The following is a 16,356-nucleotide window of genomic DNA, read 5'->3' as shown; positions in this document are numbered from 1 at the left end:
TTACAATAAAATGGTCATGCACTCACATTAGGGACTTTGAAGTACAGTACTTTTATTGCACAAAATTATATGTGACAAGAAGAATAACTTTTCTCATTATGGTAACACTTTACCTTCTCTGTAAATCTGGTATCCTCGCATTGATAAAATTATTTTTAGAAAACTTTGGAAAAGGTTTAACATTACACACAGCTTCACTACTTCTTGTCAAGTAAACATTAAGGCACTATCATTATCTTACTATAAAACACCAGTATCAACCTAAATGGACAAGGTTGTCACTTTTCATAAGTTAAGCATTTTTACAGACTCCATCACACAAACCATCAATTTATCTACTCTGCCTCATCATACTCATTCTTTCCTCAGTTCACCTCATCCAGTTCCCTACTACATCCTAAACCAACAGAATTAACTACAAACTAACTAGTACTACATTACATCACTATACTCTATACATGGGCCGTGTGCATTTTCTGCTGGTGTATCCTGAGGTAGCTCCTCTGTGAGAACCTCTTCCCGCAGTGCATACAGGCGAACGGCCTCTCTCCCATGTGGACCTTCGGGGGCATCGTCAGCTGGTGCTGAACCTCTTCTCACACTGGGACCAGCTGTAAGATTTCCCCTGTGTGGACCCACTGGTACCTCTTCAGGGGGGACAAGTGGGAGAAACTGAACTGGCACAAGTGGTACCCAATCAATTTCTCCCCCGTGTGCATCCTCTTGTGGATCTCCAACAGTTTGAGGAAACTGAAGGCTTTCCCACAGAACGAACACGTGAAGCGCTTCTCTTTGGTGCTGCCGCCTTTATTGATTCTGTCTCTACTATCGTTATTTGTCAATGGGCTTGTGTAGCCACTCAGTGTTCAGGCACTGATATTGTCTGAGGTCTGGTTTAACATTAGGAGAGTGTGAGGAGGACGAAGGCCAGGGAGTGTCTGTGTTGTCGCAGGGTCCATCTTCCAGTTGATAGATCCTGTAGAAGGCAGGCTGAAGGCAGCAACTGTTACGGGGTTAAAACCTCTTCCTGCAGATGTTTGGAGGGAGGCTAAGATGCTCCCCCATCTTTAGTCCACTCAGCAGGTCAATGCTCTTTGGTCCATCTTCTATTGTCTCCTCTTTGACCAGCAGCAGATCAGGCTTCCCATCCTCCATGTCTACTGACTGTAAGAGATACAGAGTGAGAGGATGTTGGATCAAGAAATCTGATATGCAAAACTGATTCTAGATCAGCACTCGGGCCCTGACCTAATGCCATTCACAGTGGGCTCATCTCAGTGAGACTGTGTGTAGACCTGTGCTCCTCAGCTGGTTCCACTGTGGGTTCAGGAGGAGGTGTAGTCTGGTTGTCCTCCATGACCATGGTCTCCTCAGGGTTCCCCAGACCCTCCTCACACCCCTCATCCTTCACCAGCAGCACCTCTGGACCCTCCTCCTCCTGGAAGAGAGAGGTGATACAGATTACACAGACAGACACTCCCTCAGGTACGTACACACAGATAATAAACACACTTTCAACATGGAGTATTTACCCATACCCATAATTAGAGATTAAATAGGGTTTATTTGAACTATTTTCATAGTTTGCATAGTTCCTTACTCATGATGATTAATTTGTGTGTACCCCTTTAAGAAGAAATAAAGCTCCGGTAAAATAGGTCTTTAGTTTCGAATGGTTTGAGCTAGAGACAAGTGGTTTTCTGCATTGTAAAGGTGAAACCACCGACACAAAGCCATGCTCCGTTTGTTTCTACGGCAGAGGCTCTGGTAGAGCTAAGACTAATAATCAGACTTGCCTGTTTCTATGGCAGAGGCTCTAGTAGAGCTAAGATTAATAATCAGACTTGCCTGTGCTAATGGTTCTCACAGGCGAAGTAAAATTATAAATGACTTTGCTCATGAGTGATTCAAATATAACAACAGCCTGACCGCACTGGACTTGAAACAACGATATAGATGTAACTATGTGCCATTCAATATATTATCTGAGCAGCACTGTGTTGCCCTCAAGTCAAAATTCCATTTGCATTCCACAGGTCACGTTTATAAGGGAGTGTTGTTTTTTTTCAAGATCAGGAAATGTTTCGGGGCACACCTGAGAGTTCCTCAAGGCACACCGGTTGAAAACCACTGCTCTGGACAACAAGGCAGGGGAACCCTAACCATATTTTCATCCCTGTCCTACGGGAGAACATGGTTCCAGGGATCACTGTGAAACCCTCTCCGACCTTTTTAGGTTCTGAGGTGTGTTTTTCCTCTACATGGCAAAGGCAACTTAGATCTGTTATGGAGAACCCTTTCCATTGAGCTAGAGATCAGTCAGTATAATAATGATTTACTTTCTGGGTCTTAGAGAAGAAGGATTTCACTTGCCTGAGTGTCAACAATGTCAGCCGGGAGCCCTCCTCGACCAGCTATGTTCCGCCACCCCCATGTCGCCCTCTGTCAGTGGCAAGTAAGGAGTGGCCAGGGGACAAACTGTGTCTAGGCACCCTAAAGCAGGGCTAGTCCACTATGTCCAGTAGGGTGTTGGGGTAGGTTCCCCAACAGAGCCTGATAGTGTCCCAAGGTTGGAGGTAGAGGAGTAGGGTAGGCATGGCGGAGGCTCTCCTACCGGGGCAGGATGGTGGTCCACTCCTGGGTCTGGAGGGTTCTCCATCACAGGCTTAACATCCAGAAATCTCACTTGTGGAGTGCTGGCGTTGGCACAGTTGGGGTGCCTGAGGCCCTTGTGTAGGCAGTGATGAAGGCTGCAGCATCCACTGGAGCACCGCAGACTGGATTGGTGGGGGCAGGGCTCCTTCCTGGACCGGTGCACGGGCTGATGGCTGATGCACGGGTTAATGAGATGGTGACCGAGCGGGCTGCAGGCTGGAACTCAGGTCCCGCAGGCTGAGGACCAAGCTGGGGTACAGCTGGCTGGGCCAACAGAGTGGACTGTTGGTACAGAGAAGAGGTGTGCAGGGGGTGATGAGTTGATGCTGCGTGACTTCTGAAGGCTGACACCACTAGTCCAGTAGGCGCAGGCCCAGTCCCTGTCACAGACATCCCCTGTAGCGTTGCTGGGGCCGAGGTGGTGGTACATCCCTGCTCAGGATCCCCAGTCACCTGTCCTGCCACTCTCTCAGCTGTGAGGGATGGGTTCCCCCGACTGGATGAGGCTTTAAGTTCACACCGTTGATGCCTAAACAGGCAAAAGGACTTCATAAAATCCTGGCAAAGCCGTGAGTCAAACTCCAAGTCCTCCCCACAACCAGAAGCTGCCTTTACTCCACATGCCGGTGAAGAAAAGGGGGGAGTAATCCAAGGGCGGAGGTCTGGATGTCAAGTCCCCTGCGAACTCTCTGTAAGCTGCCATAGTGGTCGCAGAAAGTCCCAAATCCGGTAAAACAAAGGACCATGAAAGAGAGCAGCTCTACATTTAGGCTGGTCTGTGATTCATTCATTCATTCATTTACAGGGATGTAACGGTTCACCAAATCCACTGTTCGGTACGTATTGCGGTTTTGGGGTCACGGTACGGTTATGATACAGCGGAAAAATTGAATTCTAACAGTTACTGTAGTTCATTTTGATTTATTTGGCAAAATACGCTAAATTAAAAAGCACCCTATTTGTGGCCCAACTCCAGTTTTGTGACATCATTCACAATGTTCCTGGCATTGTCTGTTTTGACAAGTAGAGGTCTAAAAAATTTGACCTGCTCCGAAATGAATCTGGGGCTTTCACACCCGGACAAATATGCATAAATACAGAGACCCATTCCGAACGGACCCGAGGATGACCAGTTCCGTATAGACGTGGTCAGATCTGAGTGAGGGAAGCAGCAGAAAAGTCAATTTGTAAGCTAGTTTATTAACTAGAGCTGATACAGTGCAAGGGAGAGCAGGGGCCTTAAGGTGTTGTACTGTGAGGTGTGTATACTGTGAGTACGATTGAAACTGGAGCAAGGGAGAGGCATCAACCAACTGAGCTGACTTGCGCTAGTATATGAACTTCTAGCTTGTCATAGCTAGGTTATTTATCATCCAATATTATTTTTTATTTAACTAGGCAAGTCAGTTATGAACAAATTCTAATTTACAATGACGGCCTACCGGGGAACAGTGGGTTAACTGCCTTGTTCAGGGGCAAAACAACAGATTTTTACCTTGTCAGCACAGGGATTCGACCCAGAAACCTTTTGGTTACTGGACCAATGTCCTAACCACAAGACTACCTACCAAGTACCTGTCTTGACTGCATCAAACCGAGAGAAGCTAGTTGGCTAAAATAGCTAAGTTAGCTAGCTGGGCTAATTGAGTCTGCATGCGCTTTTTTCCTGTCCATCAGTAACAAATAACAACACCTCCATTCAAATGATTAAATAGCAGCCTACCTGTTGGGTCTTGTTCGTTGTCGCATATACTTCTCATTTAACTTTTAATTCCATTTTCCATTGATTAGATAATCTAATTTGTTGACCAACACAAGGAGGCTCTATGACTGTAGTGGCACTTTGATGACTTGTGATTGGCCAACACCAGCTACATCCGCCACTCTGCATAGGCTATTGTAGTTGAGCAGTGGCGAACATACTATTAACTTTTTATCCACAATCTCTGTCCATCGCACTTGTAAACGACTGTGAAGCCATTAGGCCTAATGTAAACATTTATTTTATAATAATGTTTTTTTTATGTATTCATTCGGGTTCACGGTGCGGACCGAACAGTGGTGTACAAAAACAAATCCATCACAGCCATACTGGATTGAACAGCTGCCGTTTTACCTTTTTTAGTACATAATGTTTCCGCCATTATTTCCTATGATCGAAAATAGTTTTCTGGACATCAGAACAGCGATTACTAACCTTGATTTTGATTAAGATTTCTATTTCAATGAGTCGGCGGCGCGGGACATATTGCTTACCCCTGACCAGGCCATATTCAAATCAAATCACATTTTATTGGCCACATACACATGGTTAGCAGATGTTATTGAGTGTAGCGAAATGCTTGTGCTTCTAGTTCTGACAGTGCGCAATATCTAACAAGTAATCTAACAATTCCACAACAACTACCCAATACACACGAATCTAAGTAAAGGGATGGAATAAGAATATGTACATATAAATATACATTGATGAGCAATGACCGAGCAGCATAGGCAAGATGCAATAGATGGTATAAAATACAGTATACACATATGGGATGAGTAATGCAAGATATGTAAACATCATTATTAAAGTGGCATTAATAAAGTGACTAGTAATCCATTTGTTAAAGTGGACAATGATTTCAAGTCTGGATGTAGGCAGCAGCCTTTCTGTGTTAGTGATGGCTGTTTAACAGTCTGATGGCCTTGAGATTGAAAGTATTTTTCAGTCTCTCTGTCCCAGCTTTGATGCACCTGTACTGACCTCGCCTTCTGGATGGTAGCGGGGTGAACAGGCAGTGGCTTGGGTGGTTGTTGTCCTTGATGACCTTTTTGGCCTTCTTGTGACATCGGGTGTTGTAGGTGTCCTGGAGGGCAGGTAGTTTGCCCCCGGTGATGCTGTTGTGCAGACCGCTCCACCCTCTGGAGAGCCGTGCGGTTGTGGATGGTGCAGTTGCTGTACCAGGTGGTAATACAGCCCGACAGGATGCTCTCAATTGTGCATCTCTAACAGTTTGTGAGGGTTTTAGGTGACAAGCCAAATTTCTTCAGCCTCCTGAGGTTTAAGAGGCGCTGTTGCGCCTTCACCACACTGTCTGTGTAGTTGGACCATTTCAGTTTGTCCGTGATGTGTATGCCGAGGAACTTAAAACTTTTCACCTTCTCCACTGCTGTCCCGTCGATGGGGATAGGGGGGTGCTCCCTCTGCTGTTTCCTGAAGTCCACGATTATCTTCTTTGTTTTGTTGATGTTGAGTGAGAGGTTGTTTTCCTGACACCACACTCCAAGGGCCCTCACCTCCTCCCTGCAGGCTGTCTCGTAACTGTTGGTAATCAAGTCCACTAATGTTGTGTCGTCTGCAAACTTGATGATTGAGTTGGAGGCGTCCATGGCCACGCAGTCATGGGTGAACAGGGAGTACAGGAGGGGGCTAAGAAGGCACCATTGTGGGGCCCGTGTTAAGGATCAGCAAAGATGTTGTTTCTTACCTTCACCACCTTGGGGAAGCCCGTCAGAAAGTCCAGGACCCAGTTGCACAGGGCGGGGTCGAGACCCAGGGCCTTAAGCGTAATGATGAGCTTGGAGGGTACTATGGTGTTGAATGCTGAGCTGTAGTCAATGAACAGCATTCTTACATAGGTATTCCTCTTGTCCAGATGGGATAGGGCAGTGTGCAGTGTGATGGCGATTGCATCGTCTGTGGATTTATTGGGTCGGTATGCAAACTGAAGTGGGGTGGCAGGTAAGGTGGAGGTGATATGATCCTTGACTAGTCTCTCAAAGCACTTCATGACGACAGAAGTGAGTGCTATGGGGCGATAGTCATTCAGTTCAGTTATCTCTGCCTTCTTGGGTACAGGAACAATGGTGGCCATCTTGAAGCATGTGGGGACGGCAGACTGGGATAGGGAGAGATTGAATATGTCCGTAAACACACCAGCCAGCTGGTCTGCGCATGCTCTGAGGACGCGGCTAGGGATGCCGTCTGGGCCGGCAGCCTTGCGAGGGTTAACATGTTTAAATGTCTTACTCACGTCGGCCATGGAGAAGGAGAGCCCACAGTCCTTGGTAGCGGGTCGTGTCGGTGGCACTGTGATATCCTCAAAGCGGGCAAAGAAGGTGTTTAGTTTGTCTGGAAGCAAGACGTTGGTGTCCGTGACGTGGCTGATTTTCTTTTTGTTGACCGTGATTGTCTGTAGACCCTGCCGTTGAATTGCGACTCCACTTTGTCCATATACTGACATTTCGCTTGTTTGATTGCCTTGTGGAGGGAATAACTACACTGTTTGTATTCGGCCATATTCCCGGTCATCTTTCCATTGTTAAATGCGGTGGTTCGCGCTTTCAGTTTTGCACGAATGCCGCCATCTATCCACGGTTTCTGGTTAAGGTAGGTTTTAATAGTCACAATGGGTACAACATCTCCTATGCACTTCCTTATAAACTCAATCACCGAATCAACGTTTAAATCAATATTATTCTCTGAGGCTTCCCGGAACATGTCCCAGTCCGCATGATCAAAACAATCTTGAAGTGTGGATTCCGATTGTTCAGACCAGCGTTGAATGGTCCTTGTCACAGGTGCATCCTGTTTGAGTTTCTGCCGATAGGAGAGGAGAAGCAAAATGGAGTCATAGTCAGATTTGCCGAACGGAGGGCCTTGTTTGCATCCCGGAAGTAAGAGTAGCAGTGATCCAGTGTTTTGCCAGCCCGGGTACTACAATCAATATGCTGATAGCCTTGTTCTCAAATTTGCTTTGTTAAAATCCCCAGCTACAATAAATGCAGCCTCAGGATATATGGTTTCCAGTTTGCATAGAGTCCAGTGGAGTTCCTTGAGTGCTGTCGTGGTATCGGCTTGAGGGGGGATATACAGGGCTGTGACAATAACCGATGAGAATTCTCTTGGGAGATAATACGGTCGGCATTTGATTGTAAGGAATTCTAGGTCAGGTGAACAGAAGGACTTGAGTTCCTGTATGTTGTCACAATTACACCAATCGTTAATCATGAAACATACACCACCGCCCTTCTTCTTCCCGGAGAGATGTTAATTCCTGTCGGAGCGACGCACAAAGAATCCTGGTGGCTGTACCGACAGAGAGCCATGTTTCCGTGAAACAGAGACTGCGAGGAGAAAGAGGCGGCGGTGAAAGTGAGGCTGACTTGCGGGCACCCTGACAAAACTGCGTCGCTGAGTGAAAAAAATGCATTTACTCTCCGTTCTATTGGCGAACGTACAATCACTGGAGTACAAACTGGACGAGCTCTGTTTGAGACTATCCTATCAACGGGACCTGAAGAACTGTAATATCCTATGTTTCTCTGAGTCCTGGCTGAACAAGGACATGGATAATATACATCTGGCTGGTTTTTCTATGCATCAGCAAGACAGAACAGCAGCTTAGGGTTAACAACAGCTGATGCGTGATCACTAATATTAAGGAAGTCTCAAGGTTCTGCTCGCCTGAGCTAGAATACCACATGATAAGCTGTAGAAAATACTATTTACTAAGAGAATTTCCATCTGTATTTTTCATAGCTGTCTATTTACAAGTACAAACCTATGCACACTGTATAGGGCCATAAGCAGCGCTCCTAGTGGCCGGTGATTTTAATGCAGTGAAACTGAATTCCGTTTTACCTCATTTCTACCAGCATGTGCAACTAGAGGCGAAAAAAAAAACTCTACATCAGCTTTACTCCACACACAGAAACGCATCAAAACTCTACCTCATCCTCCATTTGGCAAATCTGACCATAACGCTATCCTCATGATTCCAGCTTACAAGCAAAAACTCAAACGGGAAGTACCAGTGCAAGTGGTCCCGGAAGTGGTCCAATGAAGCGGATGCTAACCTACAGGACTGTTTGAAGAGTTTACCACATTGATCACCCGCTTCATTAATAAGTGCACCAACGACGTCGTCCCCACAGTGACCATACATGCGTATCCCAACCAGAAAGGTAGGCAACAACACATTCGCCACACTGATCTCAGCATGGGGGCCCCTCAGGGGTGTGTGCTTAGTCCCCTCCTTTACTCCCTGTTCACCCACAACTGCCGTGCACTACTCCAACATCCTCATTAAGTTTGCTGACAACACGAAGGTGGCCTATAGGGAGGTCATAGACCTGGCAGTGTCGTGCCAGGACAACAACCTCTCCCTCAACGTGGGCAAGACAAAGGAGCTGATCGTGGACTACAGGAAACAGATTGCCGAGCAAGCCCTCATTCACATCAATGGGGCTGTAGTGGAGCAGGTCAAGAGCTTCAAGTTCCTCGGTGTCCAAATCACAAAGGATCTATCATGGTCCAAACACACCAACACAGTTGTGAAGGGGGCATGACAATGCCTCTTCACCCTAAGGAGGCTGAAAAGATTTGGCATGGGCCCTCAGTTCTACACCATCGAGAGCATCTTAACTGGCTGCATCACCGCTTGGTATCGCAACTGGTATCATGTTTTTAGAAATGTTTAAGAAATGGCAAGCCTAAATAAGTTCAGGACAAAAACAATGTGCTTAACAAGTCACACAATAAGTAGCATAGACACTGTGTGCAATATTAGTGTTTAACATGATTTTTAAATGACCACCATCTCTGTACCCCACACATACCATTTTTTGTAAGGCCTAGTACCTATCTATATGTACATAGCTACCTCGGTTACCTCATACCCCTGCACATCGACTCGGTACTGGCACTCCCTGTATATAGCCATGTTGTTTTAACTCGTCATTGTTATTCTCTGTCTATTTTTTACTCATATTACTTACTATTTTTTTAATCTTTATCATTAACTCGGCATTGTTATTCTCTGTCTATTTTTTACTCATATTACTTACTATTTTTTTCATCTTTATCATTAACTCGGCATTGTTGGAAAAGGACCCGTAAGTAAGTATTTCACTGTTAGTCTGTTGTTTACAAAGCATGTGACAAATACAATTTGATTTTACTTTCTAGGCTTATATATGCCTTATATATCACACAATGTCTGGATGCAATATTCTACCCAGGAATATTCAACACTGAAATATGTTACTCTCGTTATTCCAAACGCGTCTGTCGATCTTTTCTGCGGACAACAACGAAAATTAATCTCTGCCTTTAATGCAGGGTTTGATCTAAACGTCAGAAGCTGTAGAGTAGAACGGTTACTTTCTATGTTATATAGTGGAATGGTTTTTCTGCTGGTGTATCCTGAGGTAGCTCAGTGCGTACAAGCTAACAGCTTTTCTCCCATGTGGACCTTCAGGTGCATCTTCAGCTGGTCCTGACGGGAGAACCTCTTCTCACACTGGGGGCAGCTGTAGGGTTTCTCCCCTGTGTGGACCCTCTGGTGCCTCTTCAGGTGGCCAGCCTGGGCGAAGCGCATATGACACTGGGTACAGCTGAAGGGTTTCACCCCTGTGTGGACCCTCTGGTGCCTCTTTAGGTCACCAGCCTGGGCGAAGCGCATGTGACACTGGGTACAGCTGAAGCGTTTCTCCCCTGTGTGGACCCTCTGGTGGATCTTCACTTTCTGGGGGCAGCTGAAGCCTTTGTTACAGAACATGCAGAGGAACCGTTTCTCTTTACTATTGCCTGATGTGGCTCCCCCTCCCATAGCCTGGGTTGTAGCCCTGTCATTTGAGTTCAATACCTGATCAAAAAGGCAGTTGTGTGAATCGGAAGGCCCCATCGATGAGGACACTAAGTCGCGATCTCTGAGCACGAGTAAAGGGGAGTGGGTTGTGACATTTGGATTAGTTTCTAAGCATTCCCTGTCATCTAAGAAATCTCTTCCCTGTGAGTGTCCGTCTCTTAGGTGACTATCTGCATTCCATGTGGGAGAAATGTCGCCCTCCACTTTCACAGTCACTTCATCTACAACCAAACCCTCCCCTTTCTTATCTAAGCACCTTTCGGAGTATACACTACTACTGTACCGGTTCCAGTTCCCTCTAGACAGATCAGTCTGTGTCTCTAAACCCAAGGGCATGTTGCAAGGGTCCATCTCTGTAGTGTAAGAACAAGACGAATCATTGCCAGTCTCTAATGCGTCACCTGAGTCCCGATGGGAATGAGCCGTCTTTGGGCTTGGGTTACCGTAATGTAAATACTCTGAGCCGGGAGCAGGAGGACAGCCCAGTGGACCCGGCCCCAGACTCTCTGGGTCTGATCTGTGGTCAGATCCTGTGTGTAAGAGCCTTTGTGTTACAGTTAAAGTCTCTGTGTCTGACTTGACGATGGCATTCAGCATTCCATTGACCTCTGTGATGCTGCGTCGGGTCCTGGGCTGCAGGGCGGTTGCGTGGTCCTCCATGGCAAGAAGGGGCGCCACTACAGCCGCTGCTCCAGTCTGGGTGTCTCTGCTGTGTCGTGGGTCCACCTCTCCTTCAGTCCTCTCCTGCTTGACCAGAGACGATCCTCCAGGACCTGCCGCCTCTACATCTGCAGACTGACAAGAAGAGAGAGGGTTATTACAGGTACATGAGTTGAATTGGATAACAACATCGTAGGAAAGTCTCACAAGCTCCATTATGGCAGATAAATGAGGATGTACCACAGAGATAGATAGAGGACTCAGGTGCCCAAAATCCTGTTTTAGCATGGGCAAAGCTATTGAGGACTTACACCGTTTTGAAGCAGTCAACTCGGTGGGACTTTCTGTGGGTTAAGGAAGGATCACATAATTCTCTTCAGGTCATCAGGAAGGATCTTTGATCAGCCAATTAATTATACTTGTGAGTAAGTGCAGGTGCCAGTAAATCATCAACATTGACTTTATACCTGCTCAAACAACAGACTCTAGGTGGCAGTGAGCACCCTTACAGTTTGTTTGCCAACTCATAGAAGTAGTAGAAAAATAAAATGTACTACTTCAAAATTGAGATTTGTCACCGTCTCAATGGCCCATGCTTTCACAGACGCCACACCCATTGTGAGATACTCTCTCTTTAGAAAGTATTCACACGCCTTGACCTTTTCCACCTTTTTGTTTGTTCCAGCCTGAATTTAAAATTGATTACATTTAGATGTTTTTGTCACTGGCCTAGAGACAATACCCCATAATGTCAAAGAGGAATCATGTTTTCACCATTTTTTACAAATGAATAAAAAATGAAAAGCTGAAATGTCCTGAGTCAATACGTATTAAATCCCTTTGTTATGGCAAGTCTAAATAAGTTCAGGACTAAAAATGTGCTTAACAAGTCACATTATAAGTTGCATGGACTCACTCTGTGTGCAATAATAGTGTTTAATGTGATTATTTAAATGACTACCTCATCTCTGTACTCCACACATACAATTTTCTGTAATGTCTCTCAGTTGAGCATTGAATTTCAAACACAAATTCAACTACAAAGACCAGGGAGGTTTTCCATTGCCTTGCAAAGAAGGGCACCTATTGGTAGATGGGTTAAAATATTTTTTTAAAGCAGGCATTGAATATCACTTTGAGCATGGTGAAGTTATTAATTACACTTTGGATGGTGTATCAATACACAGAGTCACTACAAAGATACAGACGTCCTTCCTAACTCAGTTGCCGGAGAGGAAGGAAACTGGTCAGGGATGACTTTAAAACAGTGACAGAGTTTAATGGCTGTGATGGATCAACAACATTGTAGTTACTCCACAATACTAACCTAATTGACAGAGAGAAAAGAAGGGAGCCTGTACAGAATTAAACAAATTCTAAAAATGCATCCTGTTTGCAACAAGGCACTAAAGTAATGCTGCAAAAAATGTGGCAAAGCAATTCACTTTCTGTCCTGAAAACAAAGTATTATGTATGGGGCAAATCCAATACAACACATTACTGAGTACCACTCTCCATATTTTCAAGCATAGTGGTGGCTGCATCATGTTATGGGTATGCTTGTAATCGTTAAGGACTGGGGAGTTTTTCAGGATAAAAAATTAACGGAAAGGAGCTAAGCACAGGAAAATCCTAGCAGAAAACCTGGTTCAGTCTGCTTTTAACCAGACACTGGGAGAAGAATTCACCTTTCAGCAGGGCAATAACCTAAAACACAATGCCCAAATATACACTGGAGTTGCTACCAAGAAGACAATGAAGGTTCCTAAGTGGCCGAGTTACAGATTACTTAAATCTACTTTAAAATATATGCCAAGACCTGAAAATGAATGTCTAGTAATGATAAACAATGAATTTGACAAAGCTTCAATTTTTTTTAAAGAATAATGGGCAAAGGTTGCACAATCCAGGTGTGGAAAGCAGAGACATACCCAGAAAGACTCACTCACAGCTGTAATCGCTGCCAAAGGTGATTCTATAAATTGTGTCAGGAATCTGAATACTTATCTAAATGAGATATTTATGTATATAATTTTCAATAAATTTGCTAACATTTCTAAAAACATGTTTTCACTTTGTCATTATAAGGTATTGTGTGTAGATGGGTGAGGAAAAAAAGCAATTGAATCCATTTTGAATTAAGGGTATAACACAACAAAATGTGTAATAAGTCAAGGGGTATGAAATCTTTCTGACACACTATTACACTAACCTCTATCATGATAACATGCTGGGTTGAGGTTCCACTCTCCTCATCAACAGTGATTGGTTGATCATCTCTCCATGTGTTGTGTCCAGCTGGCTTCCCAAAGCTCCTGTAGGCTCCAGTGAGATGTCCTTCACCTGAGAGAGTGATTGTGGGGAAAGAGGTGGTTAGGTAGGTGAGTTATCGTCAATGCCACAACCGTCTATTGTTCACTACTGACACTGTCTAGAATTGTCAAGGATGTAAGGTAACACTTTTCATAACTTCTTGCAAGTGGAAATATTGCATACTATCCAAACACATGAGCAGAGGGGAACGGGCCTAAATGTACCTCTTGCCATTCCTCTGTATCGGTCGAGGATCTTGACACTTCTGGGACGACTGGCGAGGACGCGCTCCCGTGACACCTTCAGTTCCAGTAGCTGTAGTTTCCTCCGCAATGCGACGTTTTCTTTCTGGCTTTGACTTATTTCCAAACGAAACACTGCATAGTCGTCGTCTACGAGTTTACAGATCTCTGCCACGGCTGCATTCGCTAGCACCTCCATGATGGAGGCTATTTGAGTGTGAAAAATCATAACGTTACAGTTAGCTAACGTCAGCAGCGTTACCTATATAACATATATCAACCAAGTCCTGTCTCCAACGCAAATTAAACACTACCTGGGGTAAGTATGTGATGCTGTACAGTTAAACGAGTCATATTTTGAGGTCCAGGGTGTTAATACACGTCTAAATAACAATGTTAACGTGGAAATTGTTCTTTGTCACTGTTCACTTCCGTTTACATTGAAGAGAAATGATCTTATTGGTGGGAGTCATAGGTCAAAGGGTGTGGTGAAATAAAAAACGTTGCGCGCTGTTCTTTTAAATACGGTACTGCTTATTACGTTACACATCAATTATCCTATGATCAGTATCTTTTAAGCTCGTTTAGAAAGAACAGTGTGTTAGTAAGAGTATAAAATAATTACTTTATTTCTTTATTCAGCTCAGTAAGGTAAATATTCAACTCCTTGTTCTAGCTTAGGTTTACTGTCTCTATAAAAACAGGTATTTACACAATTCTGTTTCAAATGACAATTTAACAAAGGGTTAACGAGGGGTATGTGGTTAATTACACTTTTACCCCAAGACACTTCACATGATAACTATAATATGTCAGCTAAAGAATGGTTCCCTTTGTACATCTCAGCCACACTGCTACGATTTATACCCATTATGGACACTCCTAGGTCTGAAAGTAACTCAGAGGAGAAGCTCTTGTAATGTAAGTTGCACTTGATTTGCCTCCTTGGTGTGAACAATCTGGTGCCTCTTCACATAGTTCGCCTCAGTGAAGCATCTCCCACATGTGAGGCAGGTGCACGGCTTATTCACGTCCGACCTAACGCTCGGCCTCCCACGTTGTGACCCAATGACACCAGATGAGGTAGAAGCAGGAGCCACCACCCTCAGGTGGTTAGTCTTTGAGCTCCCTCCTTGACCTCTAGCCATTGTTTGGGTGTTGTTGGGATTGTGTGTTGTGCTATAGACTAGGTACCTCTTGTGGTGAACGCCCATCCTGCAACGATCTGTATTGGTGGGGTAAAAATAGGGTAACCGAGGAAGGCTAGACCCAGGTCCAACTCAAGGCTTTTTACAGACACCGTCACTAGATGAGACTCTGAAGGAGAAGAGACTACCTGATAGACTACCACTAGGGGGGTCTCCCACCACTCTCTGTGAAGGCTGAAGACCAGGGTGACCTGCCGTGTTCATCATGGATACTGTGGTGTTTGTATCATAGAGAGAGACGTTTCTGTCAGCCCCAGGTATTGATTAGATGAGTTTATTAGTCACATGCACAGGTGTAATTTGTGTAACAGCAGGGTATGGAGAAATGTTTAAGCTCTGAGCTCCAACAGTGCAGGTCAAAAAGAAGTGAATGAAACGATAATAAATAATAATATACATATTTACAACTGCAACAATGATAAATGTCCATGTGGGGGCAGGGTAAATGTCAGTTGCGGGGGTGAAGAGTGCCCATGGGGATGGGGGGGGGCAGGTAGCTGTCTAGCAGCCTGATGGTCTGGGTGTAGGAGCTATAGGCCAGTCTGACAGTTTTTGCGTCTGAGTAATGGAAGCGGGGAGAACAGGCAGTTGCTCGGGTGGCTGAGGTCCCTGATTATCTTCTTGGCCTTCCTGCGACACCTGGTGTTGTAGGTGTCCCAGAGGACAGGCAGTGTGAACCCAATGTTGTGTTCAAATGAGCGTACCACCTTCTGTAGAGCCTTGCGGTCAGCGGCGGTGGAGTTGCCCTACCAGGCTGTGATGCAGCTCAACAGTGCTCTCAATGGTGCTCTTGTAGAACACTGTGAGGACCCTCAGGGACAGGCATCATTTCTTCAGCCTCCTGAGGTTGAAGACTCGCTGTTTTGCCTTCTTCACCATAGTGTCTGTGTGGTTTGACCATTTCAGCTCCTTGGAGATGTGTATGCCAAGTAACGTTTTTGACCTTCTCCATGACAGTCCCGTTGATGAGGATGGGGGAGTCCAGTCTGGTTCCTCCTGGTTTGCTGATTTCTTTAGGGAGAGGTTATTTACCTGGCACCACACCAGAGTGCCTACCTCCTCTCTGTATGCCATCTCGTCATTGTTGGTAATCAGGCCTACTACTGTCATGTCATCAGAAAAGTTGATGATGGAGTTGGAACTGTGTGAGGCCACGCAGTCGTGGGTGTAGAGGGAATACAGGAGGGGGCTGAGGATGCATCCTTGTGGGGCCTTCGTGTTAATTATCAGTGTGGTGGATGTGTTGTCGTCTACCCTCACCACCTGGGGGCGGCCCGTCAGGAAGTCCAGGATCCAGTTGCAGAGGAAGGTGTTCAGTCGCAGGGTCCTTAGCTTAGTGACGAGCTGGAGGACACTATGTTAGGTGTTAAGCTTGTGTTAAAAATGCTTAAAATAATTAAAATACCAAAAAGCAATTGTGTTGAATTTCTTTATCTTTTTTGGGGGGGATTTTCAAAATGTTGTTTGGTAAATAAAAATGGTACAGAACAAAAATGTGTAGCTTACCCTGTCCCGCAGCTCAACTTACCCCATACCCAGGGTAAGTTGTGCCAATAGACCACTTTTTTCAACAAGCTATGATTTCAAAACTAATGTTTAAATACATTCAGATTATTTCCAGGGATACACAACATCCTGAAATAT

At 45.1% G+C, this 16,356-nt stretch overlaps 1 protein-coding gene and 1 long non-coding RNA gene across 3 annotated transcripts in view; both read right to left on the bottom strand.

Annotated features, from left to right (window-relative positions):
• The window catches only part of LOC106610040 (oocyte zinc finger protein XlCOF7.1-like), a 268,532-nt gene extending 254,561 nt beyond the window's left edge, over positions 1–13,971 (bottom strand). Inside the window, exons 1-3 of one of the 2 annotated variants that reach the window (XM_014208902.2) lie at positions 13,487–13,969; positions 13,162–13,292; positions 6,901–11,084 (exon numbers count right to left, since the gene is read on the bottom strand). In XM_014208902.2, the coding sequence (XP_014064377.2) occupies positions 9,855–11,084; positions 13,162–13,292; positions 13,487–13,733 (1,608 nt within the window). In that variant the 5' untranslated portion in view covers positions 13,734–13,969 and the 3' untranslated portion in view covers positions 6,901–9,854. Of the gene's footprint in view, positions 1–6,900; positions 11,085–13,161; positions 13,293–13,486 lie in introns of those variants that run through there. The other variant, XM_045723175.1, reaches the window with a different exon arrangement.
• On the bottom strand, positions 33–5,059 carry LOC123744283 (uncharacterized). The gene is made up of 2 exons (XR_006770865.1): positions 1,249–5,059; positions 33–1,164 (listed from the first exon to the last, which is right to left on the bottom strand). It is a non-coding gene; the product is annotated as an uncharacterized lncRNA (long non-coding RNA).
• Positions 13,972–16,356: the final 2,385 nt, after the last annotated feature.

Source organism: Salmo salar, chromosome ssa08 (genome assembly GCF_905237065.1).
Source record: "Salmo salar chromosome ssa08, Ssal_v3.1, whole genome shotgun sequence".
In the NCBI taxonomy this organism is placed as follows: Eukaryota; Metazoa; Chordata; class Actinopteri; order Salmoniformes; family Salmonidae; genus Salmo; species Salmo salar.
Note: the sequence above shows the minus strand (reverse complement) of the source record. Positions and strands in the feature narration are given on the sequence as shown.